At 43.7% G+C, this 23,466-nt stretch overlaps 2 protein-coding genes across 4 annotated transcripts in view; both read right to left on the reverse strand.

Moving 5' to 3' along the window:
• Nucleotides 1-6,273: 6,273 nt before the first annotated feature.
• On the reverse strand, nucleotides 6,274-10,667 carry LOC135574056 (zinc finger protein 34-like). The gene is made up of 3 exons (XM_065024864.1): nucleotides 10,164-10,667; nucleotides 7,910-8,040; nucleotides 6,274-7,733 (listed from the first exon to the last, which is right to left on the reverse strand). The coding sequence occupies exons 1-3, from the start codon at nucleotides 10,438-10,440 to the stop codon at nucleotides 6,645-6,647; spliced, it is 1,497 nt and encodes a 498-aa protein (XP_064880936.1). The 5' UTR covers nucleotides 10,441-10,667; the 3' UTR covers nucleotides 6,274-6,644.
• A 1,302-nt stretch (nucleotides 10,668-11,969) lies between these two features.
• Nucleotides 11,970-23,466, reverse strand: part of LOC115137404 (zinc finger and BTB domain-containing protein 18-like) — a 37,650-nt gene continuing 26,153 nt past the window's right edge. For 2 of the 3 annotated variants that reach the window (XM_065024866.1, XM_029673720.2), the window contains exons 4-8: nucleotides 22,738-22,899; nucleotides 22,266-22,377; nucleotides 21,919-22,055; nucleotides 13,408-13,519; nucleotides 11,970-13,211 (exon numbers count right to left, since the gene is read on the reverse strand). In XM_065024866.1, the coding sequence (XP_064880938.1) occupies nucleotides 12,316-13,211; nucleotides 13,408-13,519; nucleotides 21,919-22,055; nucleotides 22,266-22,377; nucleotides 22,738-22,899 (1,419 nt within the window). In that variant the 3' untranslated portion in view covers nucleotides 11,970-12,315. The remainder of the gene's footprint in view (nucleotides 13,212-13,407; nucleotides 13,520-21,918; nucleotides 22,056-22,265; nucleotides 22,378-22,737; nucleotides 22,900-23,466) is intronic. The other variant, XM_065024865.1, reaches the window with a different exon arrangement.

Raw genomic sequence — 23,466 nt, forward strand, 5'->3', positions numbered from 1 at the left:
AAGAGGAGGTGCTGCTGGTGAAGGAGGAGGGGTGCGAGGAGGGTCTGGGGAACCCTGAGGGGACCTTGGTCATGGAGGGTAACCAGTCTACACCACCTCCTGAACCCACAGAGGAACCAGCTGAGCAGCACAGGACCACACACAGTCTCACTGAGGTGAGCCCACTGTGAACTACTGTCTGAATAATATTAGGTCAGGATCTGTATCCACAAAGCCTCTCAGAGTAGGAGTGCTGATCTAGGGTCAGTTTAGCCTTTTAAATTATATTGAATAAGACTATGTAGACAGGTGGGAACCTGTGACACTTTGTGGATACGGCCCAGGTCTTGATTAATTTTGTCTTAAGTGTGAATAAGATTACAGTGGGGTCCGAAATGACTGACACCCTTGATAAAAATGAGCAAAAATGGCTGTATGAAATAAATAATTCAAATACCATATTGTATGCTCAAAAAAATAGCCCCATAACATCAAAGATTATTTTCTGCTTATGCATTATCATTTTGATGCCAAATGTGCGGGGAAAAGAGTATATAGACTTTTTCTACTGTATTATTGACCGTATGTTTGTTTATTCCATGTGTAACTGTTGTTGTATGTGTCGAACTGCTGTGCTTTATCTTGGCCAGGTCGCAGTTGTAAATGAGAACTTGTTCTCAATTAGCCTACCTGGTTAAATAAAGGTGAAATAAAAAATAAATAAATAAAAAATCAGCAGCACCTCTGGACCCTCCTCCTCCTGGAAGAGAGAGGTGATACAGATTACACAGACATACACTCCCTCAGGTATATACACACACAGATAAACACACTTTCAACATAGTGTTTACCCATCCTCACTACATTTGAGTCCTATACTGTCCTTACAGAATGACTTCCACTTGTTGAAATTGGCCTATAACAGAATAACAAAAATAAAACACATGCATTATCATGGTAGAAATTGAAAGAGAACACTTTGGAGATTATGGTAAATTATCAGACCAAAAGTGAGGACACAACAGTTCACCTGACACAAGACTGAATCCAGACATTACATTGTTAATTTGATGTGCATTTTATATTTAGTGTACATTTCTCAGCATTTTGCCATTGAGGAATAGAAGCAAGCACACTTGTCATTTTGTTGTTGTTTGTAACACAGCCCCACCATCACACAATTACTGTTGTTGTTTACGCAATCATTATACATCGCAATCTGGGTGAGGTGGGCATCATTTGAAAGTGTATTCTATTGCCAACATGGCTAGCTAAGTGATACCAACAACGCAGCCACTGCCAGCTAGCCTACTTCAGCAGTACTGTATCATTTTAATCATTTTAGTCAATAAGATTCTTGCTACGTAAGCTTAACTTTCTGAACATTCGAGACGTGTAGTCCACTTGTCATTCCAATCTCCTTTGCATTAGCGTAGCCTCTTCTGTAGCCTGTCAACTATGTGTCTGTCTATCCCTGTTCTCTCCTCTCTGCACAGACCATACAAACGCTCCACACCGCGTGGCCGCGGCCACCCTAATCTGGTGGTCCCAGCGCGCACGACCCACGTGGAGTTCCAGGTCTCCGGTAGCCTCTGGAACTGCCGATCTGCGGCCAACAAGGCAGAGTTCATCTCAGCCTATGCCTCCCTCCAGTCCCTCGACTTCTTGGCACTGACGGAAACATGGATCACCACAGATAACACTGCTACTCCTACTGCTCTCTCTTCGTCCGCCCACGTGTTCTCGCACACCCCGAGAGCTTCTGGTCAGCGGGGTGGTGGCACCGGGATCCTCATCTCTCCCAAGTGGTCATTCTCTCTTTCTCCCCTTACCCATCTGTCTATCGCCTCCTTTGAATTCCATGCTGTCACAGTTACCAGCCCTTTCAAGCTTAACATCCTTATCATTTATCGCCCTCCAGGTTCCCTCGGAGAGTTCATCAATGAGCTTGATGCCTTGATAAGCTCCTTTCCTGAGGACGGCTCACCTCTCACAGTTCTGGGCGACTTTAACCTCCCCACGTCTACCTTTGACTCATTCCTCTCTGCCTCCTTCTTTCCACTCCTCTCCTCTTTTGACCTCACCCTCTCACCTTCCCCCCTACTCACAAGGCAGGCAATACGCTCGACCTCATCTTTACTAGATGCTGTTCTTCCACTAACCTCATTGCAACTCCCCTCCAAGTCTCCGACCACTACCTTGTATCCTTTTCCCTCTCGCTCTCATCCAACACTTCCCACACTGCCCCTACTCGGATGGTATCGCGCCGTCCCAACCTTCGCTCTCTCTCCCCCGCTACTCTCTCCTCTTCCATCCTATCATCTCTTCCCTCTGCTCAAACCTTCTCCAACCTATCTCCTGATTCTGCCTCCTCAACCCTCCTCTCCTCCCTTTCTGCATCCTTTGACTCTCTATGTCCCCTATCCTCCAGGCCGGCTCGGTCCTCCCCTCCCGCTCCGTGGCTCGACGACTCATTGCGAGCTCACAGAACAGGGCTCCGGGCAGCCGAGCGGAAATGGAGGAAAACTCGCCTCCCTGCGGACCTGGCATCCTTTCACTCCCTCCTCTCTACATTTTCCTCTTCTGTCTCTGCTGCTAAAGCCACTTTCTACCACTCTAAATTCCAGGCATCTGCCTCTAACCCTAGGAAGCTCTTTGCCACCTTCTCCTCCCTCCTGAATCCTCCTCCCCTCCCCCTCCTCCCTCTCTGCAGATGACTACACACACACACACACACACACACACACACACACACACACACACACACACACACACGAGAGAGAGAGAGAGAGAGAGAGAGAGAGAGAGAAAGAGAGAGAGAGAGAGAGAGAGAGAGAGAGAGAGAGAGAGAGAGAGAGAGAGAGAGAGAGAGAGAGAGAGAGAGAGAGAGAGAGAGAGAGAGAGAGAGAGAGAGAGAGAGAGAGAGAGAGAGAGAGAGAGAGAGAGAGAGAGAGAGAGAGAGAGAGAGAGAGAGAGAGAGAGAGAGAGAGAGAGAGAGAGAGAGAGAGAGAGAGAGAGAGAGAGAGAGAGAGAGAGAGAGAGAGAGAGAGAGAGAGAGAGAGAGAGAGAGAGAGAGAGAGAGAGAGAGAGAGAGAGGAGAGAGAGAGAGAGAGAGAGAGAGAGAGAGAGAGAGAGAGAGAGAGAGAGAGAGAGAGAGAGAGAGAGAGAGAGAGAGAGAGAGAGAGAGAGAGAGAGAGAGAGAGAGAGAGAGAGAGAGAGAGAGAGAGAGAGAGAGAGAGAGAGAGAGAGAGAGAGAGAGAGAGAGAGAGAGAGAGAGAGAGAGAGAGAGAGAGAGAGAGAGAGAGAGAGAGAGAGAGAGAGAGAGAGATAAAGAGAGAGAGAGAGAGAGAGAGAGAGAGAGAGAGAGAGAGAGAGAGAGAGAGAGAGAGAGAGAGAGAGAGAGAAAGAGAGAGAGAGAGAGAGAGAGAGAGAGAGAGAGAGAGAGAGAGAGAGGAGAGAGAGAGAGAGAGAGAGAGAGAGAGAGAGAGAGAGAGAGAGAGAGAGAGAGAGAGAGAGAGAGAGAGAGAGAGAGAGAGAGAGAGAGAGAGAGAGAGAGAGAGAGAGAGAGAGAGAGAGAGAGAGAGAGAGAGAGAGAGAGAGAGAGAGAGAGAGAGAGAGAGAGAGAGAGAGAGAGAGAGAGAGAGAGAGAGAGAGAGAGAGAGAGAGAGAGAGAGAGAGAGAGAGAGAGAGAGAGAGAGAGAGAGAGAGAGAGAGAGAGAGAGAGAGAGAGAGAGAGAGAGAGAGAGAGAGAGAGAGAGAGAGAGAGAGAGAGAGAGAGAGAGAGAGAGAGAGAGAGAGAGAGAGAGAGAGAGAGAGAGAGAGAGAGAGAGAGAGAGAGACGTCAACCATTTTGAAAAGAAGGTCGACGACATCCGATCCTCGTTTGCTAAGTCAAACGACACCGCTGGTTCTGCTCACACTGCCCTACCCTGTGCTCTGACCTCTTTCTCCCTCTCTCTCCAGATGAAATCTCGCGTCTTGTGACGGCCGGCCGCCCAACAACCTGCCCGCTTGACCCTATCCCCTCCTCTCTTCTCCAGACCATTTCCGGAGACCTTCTCCCTTACCTCACCTCGCTCATCAACTCATCCCTGACCGCTGGCTACGTCCCTTCCGTCTTCAAGAGAGCGAGAGTTGCACCCCTTCTGAAAAAACCTACACTCGATCCCTCCGATGTCAACAACTACAGACCAGTATCCCTTCTTTCTTTTCTCTCCAAAACTCTTGAACGTGCCGTCCTTGGCCAGCTCTCCCGCTATCTCTCTCAGAATGACCTTCTTGATCCAAATCAGTCAGGTTTCAAGACTAGTCATTCAACTGAGACTGCTCTTCTCTGTATCACGGAGGCGCTCCGCACTGCTAAAGCTAACTCTCTCTCCTCTGCTCTCATCCTTCTCCTTCATCCGTCATAACCTCACATGGTCTCTCCTATCATTGCTATGCAGACGACACACAATTAATCTTCTCCTTTCCCCCTTCTGATGACCAGGTGGCGAATCGCATCTCTGCATGTCTGGCAGACATATCAGTGTGGATGACGGATCACCACCTCAAGCTGAACCTCGGCAAGACGGAGCTGCTCTTCCTCCCGGGGAAGGACTGCCCGTTCCATGATCTCGCCATCACGGTTGACAACTCCATTGTGTCCTCCTCCCAGAGCGCTAAGAACCTTGGCGTGATCCTGGACAACACCCTGTCGTTCTCAAATAACATCAAGGCGGTGGCCCGTTCCTGTAGGTTCATGCTCTACAACATCCGCAGAGTACGACCCTGCCTCACACAGGAAGTGGCGCAGGTCCTAATCCAGGCACTTGTCATCTCCCGTCTGGATTACTGCAACTCGCTGTTGGCTGGGCTCCCTGCCTGTGCCATTAAACCCCTACAACTCATCCAGAACGCCGCAGCCCGTCTGGTGTTCAACCTTCCCAAGTTCTCTCACGTCACCCCGCTCCTCCGCTCGCTCCACTGGCTTCCAGTTGAAGCTCGCATCCGCTACAAGACCATGGTGCTTGCCTACGGAGCTGTGAGGGGAACGGCACCTCAGTACCTCCAGGCTCTGATCAGGCCCTACACCCAAACAAGGGCACTGCGTTCATCCACCTCTGGCCTGCCCGCCTCCCTACCACTGAGGAAGTACAGTTCCCGCTCAGCCCAGTCAAAACTGTTCGCTGCTCTGGCCCCCCAATGGTGGAACAAACTCCCTCACGACGCCAGGACAGCGGAGTCAATCACCACTTTCCGGAGACACCTGAAACCCCACCTCTTTAAGGAATACCTAGGATAGGATAAAGTAATCCTTCTCACCCCCCCCCCCCTTAAAAGATTTAGATGCACTATTGTAAAGTGGCTGATCCACTGGATGTCATAAGGTGAACGCACCAATTTGTAAGTCGCTCTGGATAAGAGCGTCTGCTAAATGACTTAAATGTAAATGTAATCATACAGTGTTAGGCTTTCAAAAGGCACTTCAGACAAACGGATTGTAATTTTGGTGCACATAGAATGGAGTCATGAGTGCATTCAAGTGAGTGTTACGCGGCTTAATTTCTTCACAATACGACAAACACGGGCTCATTGTGTTCAGGACAACCCAGGGTATAACGCATGTCATCTGTGGATCAAACATAGCGATCATAAACGCTGATACTGTAAATTACATGAGTTTTCAAATAATGAAATGTGAAGAGCACATTTGGACTCACAGGTGTGCTTTGCTTGTATGGCATCAGTGGTATTTATTATAATCCTCAACGTCTCATCTTTCTGAACACTTCGAGTCCTCAATTTATATTTGCCTCAGACAAATGTGCAAAAGTAGCCCAATTAGCGGGAGGGGTGGGGGTATCTTGTCGCGCACGGTGCTCAAATTTATAACGGCTGTCAGTCAAAACCCATACAGTGATGGGAAGCGGGGGGAACCTGAACCCTGATGTCATATACAGCCACTGCGTTCTAATTTAGGCGCTTATCAATGAAAACATTTGCCATTTTCAATCAGTAGATGGGATGACAGGGCCTGTGAGTGGAAAGGGCTACACCTATCATCATTAAACCCATTCTGGTGGACATAAATATGATGTTGTGGGTAAATATGAGTCATCGATGATAAGTCAAAAGTCATCAGACAAACCTGATTAAACTATTTTGACGTGTACAGTAAGTGTTTGTTAGTGTGTGGGTATGTGTAGGTATATTTAGTAAGTGTATATTGGTTATAAAACACTGTCGGGTATGTATGCAGAATAGAGTGAGATCAGTGATGTATACTAAAGAGAGTCAATGAAAGTCTTAGAATGAAAAGTCCCATTTTGTGTTTATTAAACAAAAACAAGTGTTAAATACACCATATGAAAACCACACATACACACACCTCAACTAAAAATCTGGATGAACTTGATAAACTGCATTATTTTTCTCATTCAAAAATGTGGAAGTAATGAAATAGGCATTTGTGAACATCATATATCCTACACAGTACAAACACAATATGTAACAGACATTTTAGACTTAAATATGCTTTACTATTTCACACAATGTATGGATGCAATATTCTACCCAGGAATATTCAACACTGAAATCTGTTACTCGTTATTCCAAATGCATCTGTGGATCTTTTCTGCAGACAACAATGACAATGCACCTTTGTCTTTAATGCAGGGTTTGATCTAAACGTCAGAAGACCTTTCTCCCATATGGACCTTCAGGTGCATCTTCAGGTTGCAAGCCTGGGCGAAGCGCATTTGACACTGGGTACAGCTATAAGGTTTCTCCCCTGTGTGGACCCTCTGGTGTCTCTTCAGGGTGCCGGCCTGAGCAAAGCGCATGTGACACTGGTTACAGCTGAAGGGTTTTTCCCCTGTGTGGATCCTCTGGTGGATCTCCACCTTCTGGGGGTAGCTGAAGCCTTTGTTACAAAACATGCAGAGGAACCGTTTCTCTTTACTACCGCCTGATGTTGCTCCCCCTCCCTGAGCCTGGGCTCTAGCCATGTCGTTTGAGTTCAATACCTGATCGTAAAGGACGTGTCCGTGTGAATCGGAAGGTGCCATCGACGTGGACACAGGGTCGCGATCCCTGAGCGAGTGTAAAGGGTAGTGGGTTGCAACATTTGGATTTGCCTGTAAGCTTTCCCTGTAGTCTAAGAAGTCACTAGTGTTAACCTGCGGCTGGCCTCCTAAGTGAGTCTTGTCTGCATTCCATGTCAGAGGAGCATCGCCCTCCACTTTCACAGTCATCTCATCTATGACCAGACCCTCTCCTTTCTTATCTAGGCGCCCTTCAGAGTATACACTACTACTGTACCGGTTCCAGTCCCCTCTCATTGGATTAGTCTGTGTATCTAAGCCCACAGGCATGTCACCAGGTATCATCTCTGTCTCTGTAACATATGAACAGGATGGATCATTGCCAGTCTGTAATGCGTCACCCGAGTCCTGATGGGACAGAACCGTCCTCGGGCTCAGGTTACCGTGAAGTAAATACTTTGAACAGGGAGCAGGAGGACAGCCCAGTCGCTCCAGCACTGTTAAAGTTTTTGTGTTTGTCTCTGACTTGAGGATGGCGTTTGGCATTCCATTGACCTCCGTTATGCTGCATTGGGTCCTAGGCTGCACTGGGGTGTTGGTGGGGTCCTCCGTAGCTACAGGGGGCACTCCAGCCAATCCAGTCTGGATGTCTCTGCTGTGTTTTGGGTCCTCCTCTCCTTCAGACCTCTCCAGCTTGACCCCAGGACCTGCAGCCTCTGCATCTGCAGACTAACACAAGAGATGAGGTGATTATCAGTACATGAATTGAACTGGATAACAATGGAAGTCTTACTTCCGACTTCAAATGTACATTAACCTGTACATGTATGCAAGTGAATAGCTGAGGGGAGCCAATCTGAAATAAACTGGCAACATTTGATGTGATGTAATACTATTGCACTAACCTCTATCACAATAACTTGCTGGGTTGAGGTTCCACTCCAATCATCAACAGTGATTGGTTGGTCATCTCTCCATGTATTGTGTCCCGCTGGCTTCACAAAGCTCCTGTAGCCTCCAGTGAGATGCCCTTCACCTGAGAGAGTGATATGGGCAAAAGAGGTGGTTCACAACATCGCAGACAAAAATTCCAAATAGTATCCGTAATGTTCGTAGAAATATTACCAACGTTTTTTATAATCAATCCTCAGGTTGTTTTTACAATATCTAATCGATAATATATCAACCGGGAATGTAGCTTCTTCAATAGGAGAGAGAGAGAGAAAATGGCTGCTCCAAGCTGTTGCGCATACAAAACGCTGCTGGCACCCAGCCATACAATGATGCAATGTGATCTTTCTCGCTCATTTTTCAAAATAATAGCCTGAAACTATGTCTAAAGACTGTTCACACCACGGGGAAGCCATAGGAAAAGGAATCTGGTTGATATCCCTTTAAATGGAGCGAAGGCAGGCTATGGAACATGGAGCTTTCAAAATAGAGGCCACTTCCTTGTTTGATTTTCCTCAGGTTTTCGCCTGCAATATCAGTTCTGTTATACTCACAGACAATATTTTGACAGTTTTGGAAACTTTATAGTGTTTTCTATCCCAATCTGACAATTATATGCATATTCTAGAGTCTGGGCCTGAGAAATAGGCCGTTTAATTTGGGTACGTTTTTCATCCAAACATCAAAATACTGCCCCCTACACTCAAAAGGTTAAGTTAGGTACTGTCATTGCTATATTGTACACTATATTGGCAGTTTTGACACTGACTAGAATTGGCAAGGATGTAAACCGGCCAATCAGCCCACGGCTGGTTTGAGTATTTTTATTTTTTTTACAAACTCAATATACATAAATTACTAAACCCTGTGTAGAAATGATAATGGTCCCACATTCATACAGTTTCATTTACATTTACATTACATTTAAGTCATTTAGCAGACGCTCTTATCCAGAGCGACTTACAAATTGGTGCGTTCACCTTAAGACATCCAGTGGAACAGCCACTTTACAATAGTGCATCTAAATATTTTAAGGGGGGTGAGAAGGATTACTTTATCCTATCCTAGGTATTCCTGAAAGAGGTGGGGTTTCAGGTGTCTCCGGAAGGTGGTGATTGACTCCGCTGTCCTGGCGTCGTGAGGGAGTTTGTTCCACCATTGGGGGCCAGAGCAGCGAACAGTTTTGACTGGGCTGCGCGGGAACTGTACTTCCTCAGTGGTAGGGAGGCGAGCAGGCCAGAGGTGGATGAACGCAGTGCCCTTGTTTGGGTGTAGGGCCTGATCAGAGCCTGGAGGTACTGAGGTGCCGTTCCCCTCACAGCTCCGTAGGCAAGCACCATGGTCTTGTAGCGGATGCGAGCTTCAACTGGAAGCCAGTGGAGAGAGCGGAGGAGCGAGGTGACGTGAGAGAACTTGGGAAGGTTGAACACCAGACGGGCTGCGGCGTTCTGGATGAGTTGTAGGGGTTTAATGGCACAGGCAGGGAGCCCAGCCAACAGCGAGTTGCAGTAATCCAGACGGGAGATGACAAGTGCCTGGATTAGGACCTGCGCTGCTTCCTGTGTGAGGCAGGGTCGTACTCTGCGGATGTTGTAGAGCATGAACCTACAAGAACGGGCCACCGCCTTGATGTTAGTTGAGAACGACAGGGTGTTTGTCCAGGATCACGCCAAGGTTCTTAGCTTACCCTTCTTAGTTTCGTGATTGTGTCCAGCTTACTAATAATCAATTAAATCAATTAAGGTAGCATCCAAAAACGATGGAATGGAGGACAATTTTTTTGTTAATTTTGACAGCAAGGAAACATTTTAAATTCAGTGCAGTCCTCCAGACCTCAATGGACAACTTCTTGACACCAAATACAAAACATACACCTGAACAACATCTTACAGACGCACACAAACAGACTACATCTCCTCTGCCCAGATCCGCATTCTCACACCTCCATCACGAGTGCTTGCCACATGGCCTTAAATAGTTTTTCCTCGGTCGCCCATGCTATTTCAATAATAATCATTCGATTTTTTCCATTTGGTTAATGATGGCGGATTCAATGATTTCAATATACAGTACGTTCTTTCAAGATGAATGATGAGAAGAAAAACGTCCAGCCCATTGGGTATCTTACTACACCCCCATTTGTCATGTTTTCATTTAGTAAGTAATAGGAAATGCAGTAAATTATGCTCGGCCTTCTGCTAAATGTACCTCTTGCCATTCCTCTGCATCGGACGAGGGTCTTGGCACTACAGGGACGACTGGCGAGAACGCGTTCTCGCGTTGTCCTCTCTGCGCGCTCCCGTGCCACCTTCGATTCCAGAAGTTTCCTCCGCAATGCCATGTTTTCTTTCTGGCTTCGAGTTATTTCTAAACGAAACACTGCATAGTCATCGTCTACGAGTTTACAGATCTCTGCCACGGCTGCATTCGCTAGAACCTCCATAATGGAGGCTATTTGAGTGTGAAAAACCATACAGTTAGCCATTGTTTGCTAACGTTAGCAGCTAGCGTTAACTAGATAATGTCCTGACTATAACGCGAATGAAAGACTTCCTGGGGTACATATGTGATACTGTGCTGTTCAATTTGTCATACTTTGAGTTCCATGGTGTGAATACATGTCTAAATAAAAACCTATAACGTGGAAATGGTTGTTGGTCACTTCACTTGTTTCTTCTTCTTTGGTATAATGGCGTTTGCAACAATTATATGTGCATTCCGCCACCTACTGTACACGTGGATAATAAAGTCACCTCCCAAAAAATATGGTGTAAAAAATACATATAAAAAAATTCCATACAAACTATCGAAAACGAAATGTTAAACTAAATCAGCCTGCTTTTCTGTTCTAATCAGGTCGCTACACAAGCTCCGAATGATCCTGTGAGGGCGGGACATTTCCTGGCGACAGTAGTCCTTGCAGTGCTTCTGCCATTAAGTCTTGGAGGACCAAAATCTTCTTGGCTACAGATATAAGGATGTCCAGCTTCTTGGACACTTGTGCAGTTAACAACTGTAGCTATAAATGCTACAAAATACACCTTATTCACAATATTTGTATCCAGATTGACGTATAACATTTGCAACTGGTTGAGGTGCATCCACTGCAATATCTTCTTCAGAACTTGCCCCTTCAACTTTCTTCACTGCCTCCACATAGGAGATTTGCTGTACAGCCCTGATCCTTGACACCTCAACCTCTTTCACCCTAAGAGGTCACTCAGGAAATTCGGAAATATGATCCCCACCAGAAGGTGTTTAGCTTGTCTGGGAGCAAGATGTCGGTGACCGCGACGAGGCTGGTTTTCCCTTTGTAATCCGTGATTGTCTGTAGACCCTGCCACATACGTCTCGTACTGCAGACTGTAAACACAAATTGCACAGAAGAGAATATGAAGGTTTATATAAGAAATTCTTTGCTGTACACACAGAAACATGATGTTATAACATTTTAACTACAGTCAAGCCAATCTACCACTGTGATTCAAGTTCCTAACATTATGAAGCCATTGGAGTTTATTTTAAAGTTAAAAAAAAAATCTTAAATGTACCCCTTTTTCTCCCTAATTTTGTGGTATCCAATTGGTAGTTACAGTCTTGTCCCATCACTGCAACTCAGGAGAGGCGTAGGTCGAGAGCTGTGCGTCCTACGAAACACAACTCAGCCAAGCCACACTGCTTCTTGACACAATGTCCTCTTAACCCGGAAGTCAGCCGCACCAATGTGTCGGGGAAAACACCGTACACCTGGCGATCTGTCAGCGTGCCAAACCCTCCCCTAACCCGGACGACGCTGGGCCAGTTGTGCACCGCCCCATGGGTCTCCCGGTCACGGCCGCATGCGACAGAGCCTGGACTCGAACCAGGATCTCTAATGGCACAGCTAGCACTGCACCACTCAGGAGGCCTATTTTTTAAGTTTTGATTCAAGAATTAAGTAAACGTTTTGGTTCGACAGTAATAAGTAAAACTCAGTCCCTGTAATGACACAAACAAAAGACTAGTCAGTTTGTACAGAGTCAGTTTTGTATTTAATTTAAACAAAATGGTCATATAGTCAACTGTGAACTACATTACTTTTATTGCACAAAACGATAAATGATAACATTAATTTGAATACTTTGGAAAAGGTTCAAAATTACATTACACACAGCTTCACTATTTCACGTCACGTATACATGAATTAAGGCACTGTCATTATCTCACTATAAAGCAGTATCAACCTAAAGGGACAAAGCATTTTTACAGACACCATCACCATAATCATCTACTCCGCCTCATCATCCTTAATTCACATCATCCACTTTCCTATACATCTAAATCCAACAGAATTCATTACAATCTAACTAGTTCTATATTTTCAGTGCATACAGGCAAACTGCCTCTCTCCCATGTGGACCTTCAGGTGCCTCTTCAAGTGGTGCTGGTGGGAGAACCTCTTCTCACACTGGGGGCAGCTATATGGTTTCTCCCCTGTGTGGACCCTCTGGTGCCTCTTCAGCTTGGAGGAGTGGGAGAAACTCGCCCGACACAGATGGCAGCCGAAAGGTTTCTCCCCTGTGTGCATCCTCTGGTGGATTTCCACCTGTTTGGGGAAGCTGAAGGCTTTCCCACAGAATGAACATGGAAAGCGCTTCTCTTTGCCACCAGATCTGCTGATAGCATTACTACGACTGTCATTTGTCAATAGGCTTGTGTAGCCATTTAGTGTTGAGGCACTGGCATTGTCTGAGGTCTGGTTAAACATAGGGAGAGTGTGTGAAGGATGAAAGCCAGGGAGTGTCTGTGTTGTGGCAGGGTCCATATTCCAGTTGATAGATCCTATAGGAGGCAGGCTGAAGGCAGCACCTGTTAAGGGGTTAACCTGAGGCGCAATCAGTCTTTTTGAATCACAACTATAGGAGCAGGATGGAGCATCGCTAGCAGAGTCTGTATCGGTTCTCTCCAGCTGCATACGGACACCTCCCCATCCCCGCAGACCAAATCTAAGTCTCGCCTTCGTCTCAGCCAGTCTGTTGTCATGGAAAATGAGTTTGGATGTTGTTTTGTGTTCGACTGTCTGTTTCTGGTAGGGGTCAACAATGTTGTTCACCAGCCCAGAGTTGAGGACGCTGTCCCATCCACTGACCTCCACTATGTCACCTCTGGTCCTGGCCTGCTCAGTGATGTTGTCCCCTGGGTCCTTGCCTGCACCGGTCTGGGTCTGGGAATCCGAGATGGCTTCCCAGTCTCCTGTGTTAGCCTTCAGCCATCCACCTGCAGGAAGAGGTTAGAAAATATACTTTACAAACATGGCAGAGAAAACTCTACATAATAAGTATTTTGTTAATACTTTTGTATGTAAAAATATGTTTTTTAATTTTATGAATGAAGAGAAAAGTATAGCCAGGTGCATCATTATTCCCATTGAAAATATATTACTGTATGTAGGCTATATGTATTTCTCCCTTACTTTTCTCCCCCATCTTTAGTCCACTCAGCAGATTAATGTTTTCTGGTCTGTCTTCTACTGTCTCCTCTTTGACCAACAACAGATCAGGCTTCCCATCCTCCATGTCTACTGACTGTAAGAGATACAGAGTGAGAGGATGTTGGTTCAAGAAAGCTGATATGAGCACCCTGCAATTGAGCATCTTCTGATTGGGCAATGAAGGATTGCCATGAGTATTATGCAAATGTTAGTTGATTTGATTACTAGACACTTTTTAATGGTTTGATCATTCAAAGGCATGTTCCCACACTTAAGACAAAATCAATCAAGACCTTTGAATCAAATTTTATTGGTCACGTACACATATTTTGCAGATGGTATCGCAGGTGCAGCGAAATGCTTATGTTTCTAGCTCCAAGAGTACCTAACAATACAAAACAATTCACAGAAGAACAATATTTAAGAAGGATCAGAAGAGTCCGGAAAACAGTGTGATGGTTTGGGGATGCTTTGCTGCCTCAGGACCTGGACGACTTGCCTTAATAGAAAGGAACCATGAGTTCTGCTCTGTATCAGATAATTCTACAGGAGAATGTCAGGCCATCCATCTGAGCTGAAGCACAGCTTGGTCATGCAGCAAGACAATGATCCAAAACAAACAATCAAGTCTACATGAAAATGGTTAAAAAGCAACAAATGTGAAGTTTTGTAAAGGCCTAGTCAAAGACCAGACCTAATCCCAATTGGGATGTTGTGGCCAGACTTGAAACGAGCATTTAATGTTTGAAAACCAACAAATGTCGCCGAGTTAAAGCAGTTCTGCATGCAAAAGTGGGCGAAAAACCCTCCACAGCGACATGAGAGACTGATCAACAACTACAGGAACCATTTGGTTGCAGTCATTGCAGCTAAAGGTGGCACACCCAGTTATTGAGTATAAGGGGGCAATTACTTTTTCACACAGTGGAATTGGGTGTTGCATAACTTTGTTCATTAAATAAAATATATATTTTGGGGGATTATTTGTAAACTCAGGTTCCCTTTATCTGATATTAGGTTTTGGTTGAAGATCTGATGACATTCAGTATCAAAAATATGTGGAAATAGAGAAAATCCTAAAGGAGGCACATACTTTTTCACGGCACAATTTTTTTTCAAAAAACAGATTTTTTTTTAAATAAAAAATATCACAACGTCCCTTGTTTCATGAGCCGTTATAAAAGTTATCAGAAATGTTCCATACACACAAAATCCTGCTTCTTCACCTGCGGGATCGTCTGAGCCACCCCGACAGCTGATGAAACTGGGGGTTTGCACAACCGAAGAATTTCTACACAAACTGTCAGAAACCACAAACTGTCAGAAACTGTCACGTTGTCCTCACCAGGGTCTTGACATGCCTGCAGTTCGTCGTTGTAACCGACTTCAGTGGGCAAATGTTCACCTTAGATGGCCACTGGCCCGCTGGGGAAGTGTGCTCTTCACGGATGAATTCCGGGTTCAACTGCACCGGGCAGGTGGCAGACAGTATGGCGTCTTGCGGGCGAGCGATTTGCTGACGTCAACGTTGTGAACAGAACGCCCCGTGGTGGTGGAGTTATGGTATGGGGAGGCATAAGCTATAGATAACGAACACAATTGCATTTTATTGATGCCAATTTGAATGCACAAAGATACTGTAACGACATCCTGAGTCCCATTGTTGTGCCACTCATCCGCCACCATCACCTCATGTTTCAGCATGATAATGCACAGCCCAATGTCACAAAGATCTGTACACAATTCCTGGAAGCTGAAAATTTCCCAGTTCTTCCATGACCTGCATACTCACCAGACACCATTGAGCATTTTTGGGATGCTCTGGATTGACGAGTACGACCGCGTGTTCCAGTTCCCGCCGATATCCAGCAACTTTGCACAGCCATTGAAGAGGAGTGGGACATTCCACAGGCCACAATCAACAGCCTGATCAACTCTATGCAAGGAGATGTGTCGCGCTGCATGAGACAAATGGTCACCAGATATTGGCTGGGTTTCTGATCCACTCCTCTACCTTTTTTTAAGGTGTCTGTGACCAACAGATGCATATCTGTAATCATAGTCATGTGAAATCCATAGATTATGACCTAATTTATTTTTTTTTTCAATTGACTGATTTCCTTAATATGAACTGTAACTCAGTAAAATCGTTGAAATTGTTGCATGTTGCATTTATATTTTTGTTTAGTACAGTGGGGCAAAAAAGTATTTAGTCAGCCACCAATTGTGCAAGTTCTCCCACTTAAAAAGATGAGAGGCCTGTAATTTTCATCATAGGTACACTTCAACTATGAGAAACAAAATGAGAAAAAAAATCCAGAAAATCACATTGTAGGATTTTTTATGAATTTATTTTCAAATTATGGTGGAAAATAAGTATTTGGTCAATAACAAAAGTTTATCTCAATACTCTGTTATATACCCTTTGTTGGCAATGACAGAGGTCAAACGTTTTCTGTAAGACTTCACAAGATTTTCACACACTGTTGCTGGTATTTTGGCCCATTCCTCCATGTAGATCTCCTCTAGAGCAGTGGTGTTTTGGGGCTTTTGTGGGCAACACGGACTTTCAACTCCCTCCAAAGATTTTCTATGGGGTTGAGATCTGGAGACTGGCTAGGCCACTCCAGGACCTTGAAATGCTTCTTACGAAGCCACTCCTTCGTTGCCCGGGCGGTGTGTTTGGGATCATTGTCATGCTGAAAGACCCAGCCACGTTTCATCTTCAATGCCCTTGCTGATGGAAGGAGGTTTTCACTGAAAATCTCACGATACATGGACCCATTAATTATTTCCTTTACACGGATCAGTCATCCTGGTCCCTTTGCAGAAAAACAGCCCCAAAGCATGATGTTTCCACCCCCATGCTTCACAGTAGGTATGGTGTTCTTTGGATGCAACTCAGCATTCTTTGTCCTCCAAACACGACGAGTTGAGTTTTTGCCAAAAAGTTATATTTTGGTTTCATCTGACCATATGACATTCTCCCAATCTTCTTCTGGATCATCCAAATGCTCTCTAGCAAACTTCAGACGGGCCTGGACATGTACTGGCTTAAGCAGGGGGACACGTCTGGCACTGTAGGATTTGAGTCCCTGGCGGCGTAGTGTGTTACTGATGGTAGGCTTTGTTACTTTGGTCCCAGCTCTCTGCAGGTCATTCACTAGGTCCCCCCGTGTGGTTCTGGGATTTTTGCTCACCGTTCTTGTGATCAATTTGACCCCACGGGGTGAGATCTTGCGTGGAGCCCCAGATCGAGGGAGATTATCAGTGGTCTTGTATGTCTTCCATTTCCTAATAATTGCTCCCACAGTTGATTTCTTCAAACCAAGCTGCTTACCTAGTCTTCCCAGCCTGGTGCAGGTCTACAATTTTGTTTCTGGTGTCCTTTGACAGCTCTTTGGTCTTGGCCATAGTGGAGTTTGGAGTGTGACTGTTTGAGGTTGTGGATATGTGTCTTTTATACTGATAACAAGTTCAAACAGGTGCCATTAATACAGGTAACGAGTGGAGGATGGAGGAGCCTCTTAAAGAAGAAGTTACAGGTCTGTGAGAGCCTTGCTTGTTTGTAGGTGACCAAATACTTATTTTCCACCATAATTTGCAAATAAATTAATTAAAAATCCTACAATGTGATTTTCTGGATTTTTTTTCTCATTTTGTCTGTCATAGTTGAAGTGTACCTATGATGAAAATTACAGGCCTCTCTCATCTTTTTAAGTGGGAGAACTTGCACGATTGGTGGCTGACTAAATACTTTTTTACCCCACTGTATATAGCATTCTGTCGGTGGCAAGTATGTTATATAATAATTTAAATTGAAAAACTCTTAAGTGTTGAATCAAGTGTAGATTTTGTACCAGTTCATAAACCATGTGCCATGGAATTGGTACATCGAAAATCTCCTCCCATTTATTTTGCAACCTGTATGGCGCAGCTGTCCTGTATGGCGCAGCTGTTTCTATTTATGCCAGTTCCTTTCAGCCAATTTGTATCTTTAATATATGGTAGGCAAACAAGTTCCCTACCTTCTCCCTTTTCCACTTGCCTCCTCCATTTTTGTGGTAGTGCTGCATTCAGTTGGTTGTAAATTTGGATTGAGCAGATATTCCCATATATTTTCGATAACATATGTTATGTGACACAACTCCTCAGTTTCTATTCATAATATATATCTATTCATCTATTCATAATATAATTAATAAATATAATACCCTAAATATAATACCCTTTCAACCCTTTTTTTATTAATCAGTATATTTGGGTATAACCATAACATTTGTTGTAATATTCTATATTTTCTGGAGGATAAAACTGAAATTGTAACCAGCTTTGTATGGCTTCTTTAAGAAAGGGCGATACGTTAAACAAAATTTCATTTTCAATTAGTCAGAAATGAGAAGTTGCAATCTTTTTAAAGGCAAAAAGGCAATTTTTTAACAAAGGATGAGCCTTTCTTAATAATCTACTGGAGAACCATTTTGGGTTTAAGTATAATTTATGTATGAGTGAAGCTTTTAGTGAGAGGTTTAAAGCTTTAATATTTAATCATTTTAGCCCCCCAAACTCATATTCATTATATAAATAGGCATATTTTATTTGGTCTGGCTTAGCCTTTTTTTTTTGCTCATATGATTTAAAAAATGAGTCATCTGGAGTAGGCAGTGCCATTAGTAAGTAAGTAAACTGTGATAGGACCAAAGAGTTAATCAATGTGATTTTTCCATAGAGTATTTACCTCTCCATGGTTGCAGAATCGTATCTATTTTTGCTAACTTTCTATTGAAATTAATTGTGGTAAATTCAACTATATTTTTTAGATGTGAAAACCAAGTATGTCTACTTCACCATCCGCCCATTTTATTGGTAAACTACATGGTAGTGTAAACACTATTTTTTTTTAATATGGTGCACTTGTCGTAATTAGGTTTTAATCCAGAGAGGCTAGAAAAGTGATCAAGACCTTCAATGAGACTGTGCAGGGATCCAGATTTTGTACTTAAGACAAAACTAGAATCATCGGCATACATTGACACTTTTGTTTTTATCCCCTGGATTTCTAACCCCCTGTTCTTGTTGGGTCTAATTTTAATAGCTAGCATTTCAATGGCCATAATAAATAGATATGGAGACAACGGACAGCCTTGTTTTACTTAAAAAGCTCAATATTTTCTGAGAAGTAACCATTATTTACTATTTTACATCGGGGGTTGCTGTACTTAACTTTAACCCATTGTATAAGAGATTCACCAAAATTAAAGTAATCCAGGCATTTATATATCAATTGTAGTCGTACTTTATAAAACGTCTTTTCAAAATCTGCTATGAAGATCATACCTGGTATCTTCGATGTTTCATAATGTTCAAGTAATTGTTGTATATTATCTCCAATATATCGTCCATGTAAAAAAAAAACGTCTGATCAGGATGAATAATATCTGGTAAAATCTTTTTTTTTAAACACAAGGCCAAATCTACACTGGAGTTGCTTACCAAGAAGACAGTGAGTTTTCTTGAGTGACCGAGTTACAGTTTTGACTTAAATCGACTTGAGAATCTATGGCAAGACCTAAAAATGATGAACAAGCTATTTGATAGAACTTGATGAAGTTTGAAAATAATATGCAGGTTTAGAAAGCTCTTGGAGACGTACCCAGAAAGATTCACAGCTGTAATCGCCACCAACAGTGTTTCTACAAAGTATTGACTCGGGTGTGAATACTTACATAAATTATACATTTATGTACTTAATTTTCAATAAAATTTCAATAAACCTGTCTTCACTTTGTCATTATGGGGTTTTGTGTGTAGATGGGTGATAAAATGTTTTTAATCCATTTTTAATTCAGCTGTAACACAACAACATGTGGAATAAGTCAAGGGGTATGAATACTTTCTGAAGGCACTGTAATCTAATCCAATGAGAGGGGACTGGAACCGGTACAGTAGCAGTGTATACTCTGAAGGGTGCCTAGATAAGGAAAGGGAGGGTCTGGTCATAGATGAGGTGACTGTGAAAGTGGAGGGCTATGCTCTTCTGACATGGAATTCAGATGAGACTCTAGATAACAATTTTCAGGTCTTGCCATAGCTTCTCAAGTAGATGTAAGTCAAAACTGTAACTCAGCCACTCAGGAAAATTCACTGTCTTCTTGGTAAGCAACTCCAGTGTATATTTGGCCTTGGGTTTTAGGTTACTGTCCTGCAAAGGTGAATTCCTCCCAGTGTCTGGTGGAAAGCAGACTGAACCAGGTTTTCCTCTAGGATTTTGTTCCATTCCGTTTCATTTTTATCCTGAAAAACACTGCAATAATTAACGATTACAAGCATAACCATAACATGATGCAGCCACCTATATGCTTGAAAATGTGGAGAGTTGTACGCAGTAATGTCTTGTATTGGATTTGCCCCAAACATAACACTTTGTATTTAGGACAAAAAATGTATTGCTTTGCCACATTTCTTGCAGTATTACTTTAGTGTATTGATACACCATCCAAAGTGTAATTAATAACTTCACCATGCTCGAAGGGATATACAATGTCTGCTTTTTTCTTTTTACCCATCTACCAATAGGTGCCCTTCTTTGCGAGGCATTGGAAAACCTCCTTGGTCTTTGTGGTTGAATCTAATCTGTGTTTGAAATTCATTTCTCGCCTGAAGGACCCTTGGAGATAATTGTAAAACACTATTATTGCACACAGAGTGAGTCCATGCAACTTATTATGTGACTTGTTAAGCTCATTTATACTCCTGAATGTATTTATGGGTGGAATACTTTTGACTAAAAATGTTTCAGCTTTTCATTTTTTAATTAATTTGTCAACATTTCTAAAAACATTTTCACTTTGACATTATGGGGCATCGTGTGTAGGCCAGTGACAAACAAATAAAACATGTAAATTCAGGCTCGAACACAATAAAATGTGGAAAAAGTCAAGAGGTGTGGATACTTTCTGAAGGCATTGTATATGCCTTATATATCACAACATGTCTGAATACAATATAGACTACCCAGGAATATTCAACACATCTGTTACTCTAGTAATTCCAAATGCATCTGTGTAATACTCACCACTGCATCCTGTATCAAAAGGTTGGCTGGTCCTCATTAAAGTCTCTTTTTGTTACAAAGCTTTACTACACAAGTTTCCAACTTACCTAACTTCATTGTTGAAGTACAAAAACATGAGATCCCAAAACCGTTTACAGGGGTGGTTAACTCTTGAGGTTCCTCAGATCTCCACTTTTAGTTTTAAATGCACCTCATTGATGGAACCAACTACAAAATACATTACAATTGGATGTTCTGGTCCGTTCGGCAATTCTTACAGAGGAATGTAACTGTTTTTCTTGAACATTTGTGTTGTGCTGTATTTCTTTCTTTTACATTGTATCTGATTTTATTTTGTCCTATTCATTGTATATGCAGGGCTCCCTTGTGAAAGAGACCCTGGTCTCAATGTTGACTCCCTGTTAAAATAAAGGTCAAATCAAAAATATATTTTCTGCTGACAATAATGACAATTGATGTTTGTTTTTAATGCATCGAAGTCTCGATTAAGAGGAATAGTTACTCTCTATGTTATAGAGTGGAATGGTTTTTCTGCAGGTGTATCCTGAGGTAACTCCTTTCTAAAAATCCTCCTCCTGCAGTGCGAACCACCTCTCTCCCGTGTGGATCTTCAGGTGCATCTTCAGCTGCTGCTAGCAGGAGAATCTCTTCTCACACTGGGGTCAGCTGTATTGTTTCTCCTCTGTGTGGACCCTCTGGTGTCTCTTCAGGTTGCCAGCATGGGCAAAGCGCATGTTACACTGGTTACAGCTGAAGGGTTTCTCCCCTGTGTGGACTCTTTGGTGCCTATTCAGACTGGACGATTGGGAGAAAGTGGCCCGGCACAGGTGGCAGCCATATGGTTTCTCCCCCGTGTGCATCCTCTGGTGGATCTCCACCTGTTGGGGGAAACTGAAGGCTTTCCCACAGAAGGAACACGTGAAGCGCTTCTCTATGGCGCTGCCACCTTTACTGATTCTGTCTCTACTACTGTCATTTGTCAATGGGCTTGTGTAGCCATTTAGTGTTGAGGAACTGGCATTGCCTGATGATTGGTTTAACATAAGGAGAGTGTGAGGAGGATGAAGGCCAGGGAGTGTATGTGTTGTCACAGGGTCCATGTTCCAGTTGATAGATCCTATAGGAGGCAGGCTGAAGGCAGCACCTGTTAGGGGGTTAACCTGAGGAGTCATCAGTCTCTCTGAATCACAACTATAGGAGCAGGACGGAGCATCGCTAGCCAAGTCTGTGTGTGTTCTCTCCCGCCCCATACCGACACCTTCCCGTCCCTGCAGACCAAAGCAATGCCTCGCCCTGGTCTCAGCCAGTCTGTTGTCATGGAGACTAAGTTCGGTTGTTGTTTTGTGTTCGAAGGTCTGTTTCTGGTTAACAGTGTTGTTCCCCAGCCCAGAGTTCAAGACGCTGTCCCATCCACTGACCTCCACTATGTCGCCTCTGGTCCTGGCCTGCTCAGTGATGTTGTCCCTTAGGCCCTTGGCTGCACCGGTCTGGGTCTGGTAATCCAAGATGGTCGCCCAGTCTCCTCTGTCTCCTCTGTTAGCCTCCAGCCAACCACCTGCAGGAAGAGTTTAGAAAATAGACTTTACAAACATGACAGAGAACTCTACATATAAAGGTTTTTTTTGTCAATTACCTGGTAAAGTTCATACATTGTGTGTGTTTTTATATGCAAACATAAGTTGTATTGATTTCATTTGATGTATTGAATGAAGAAAAAAAAAATGGCGCATCACTATTCAATGTGCTATATGTATTTCTCCCTTACCTTGCTCCCCCATCTTTAGTTCACTCAGCAGATCAATGCTCTCTGGTCCGTCTTCTATTGTCTCCTCTTTGACCAGCAGCAGATCAGGCTTCCCATCCTCCATGTCTACTGACTGTAAGAGATACAGAGTGAGAGGATGTTGGATCAAGAAATCTGATATGAGCACCCTGCTATGGGGATTGCTATGAGTACTATGCAAACATGATAGTTGATTTGATCACTTGATACTATTTAATGATTTGATAATTCAAAGGCATGGTTCCACACAAAATGAATCAAGACCTGGGCCCTTATCCACAGAGTATCGGAGTAGAAGTGCTGATCGAAGATCAGGTCCCCACTTGTCTACATTGTAATTCATTATAATCTAAAAAGAAAAACTGATCCTAGATCAACACTCCTACTCTGAGAGGCTTTGAGGATACGGGTCCTGACCTAATACCATTCAGACAGTAGTTTACAGTGGACTCACCTCAGTGAGACTGTGTGTGGTCCTGTGCTGCTCAGCTGGTTCCTCTGTGGGTTCAGGAGGTGTAGTCTGGTTGTCCTCCATGACCATGGTCCCCTCAGGGTTCCCCAGACCCACCTCACACCCCTCCTCCTTCACCAGCAGCATCTCTGGACCCTCCTCCTCCTGGAAGAGGCAGGTGATACAGACATACACTCCCTCAGGTATGTACACACAGATAATAAACATACTTTCAACATGGAGTGTTTACCCATCCCCACTACGTTTGAGTCCAATACTGTAGTTACAGAATGACTTAATTGTTGTTAAGCCCATCATGGTGGACATGAATATGATGTTGTTGGTAAATATATCGCCTATGATAAGTCAAAAGTCGTCATCAGCCAAACCCAACTAAACTATAGAAAAATATAAACACAACACTCAACATTTTCAAAGATTTTGCCGTTCATATAAGGAAATCAATCAACTGAAATAAATGAACTAGTCCCCAATCTATTGATTTCAAATGACTGGACAGGGGTGCAGCCATGGGTGCAGCCAATCAGAATGAGTTTTTCCCCACAAAAGGGTTTTATTACAGACAGAAATACTCCTAGGCTGACGTGGTCTATAGCTGTGAGGCTGATTAGATGTACTACCAAATTCTCTAAAACGAAGTTAGAGGCAGTTTATGGTAGAGAAATTAACATTAGATTCTCTGGCAAAAGATCTGGTGGACATTCATGCAGT

The sequence above is a fragment of the Oncorhynchus nerka genome, linkage group LG11, assembly GCF_034236695.1.
Source record: "Oncorhynchus nerka isolate Pitt River linkage group LG11, Oner_Uvic_2.0, whole genome shotgun sequence".
In the NCBI taxonomy this organism is placed as follows: Eukaryota; Metazoa; Chordata; class Actinopteri; order Salmoniformes; family Salmonidae; genus Oncorhynchus; species Oncorhynchus nerka.

Bases quoted from the DNA above. Each gene is read 5' to 3' on its own strand.
- LOC135574056 (XM_065024864.1), bottom strand. From the start codon at position 10,440: ATGGCTAACTGTATGGTTTTTCACACTCAAATAGCCTCCATTATGGAG. The intron at 8,041-10,163 runs GTACATTTAGCA...TCACTCTCTCAG, and splicing joins ATGCAGAGGAATGGCAAGAG to GTGAAGGGCATCTCACTGGA. The intron at 7,734-7,909 runs GTTAGTGCAATA...CTCTTGTGTTAG, and splicing joins AGCAAGTTATTGTGATAGAG to TCTGCAGATGCAGAGGCTGC.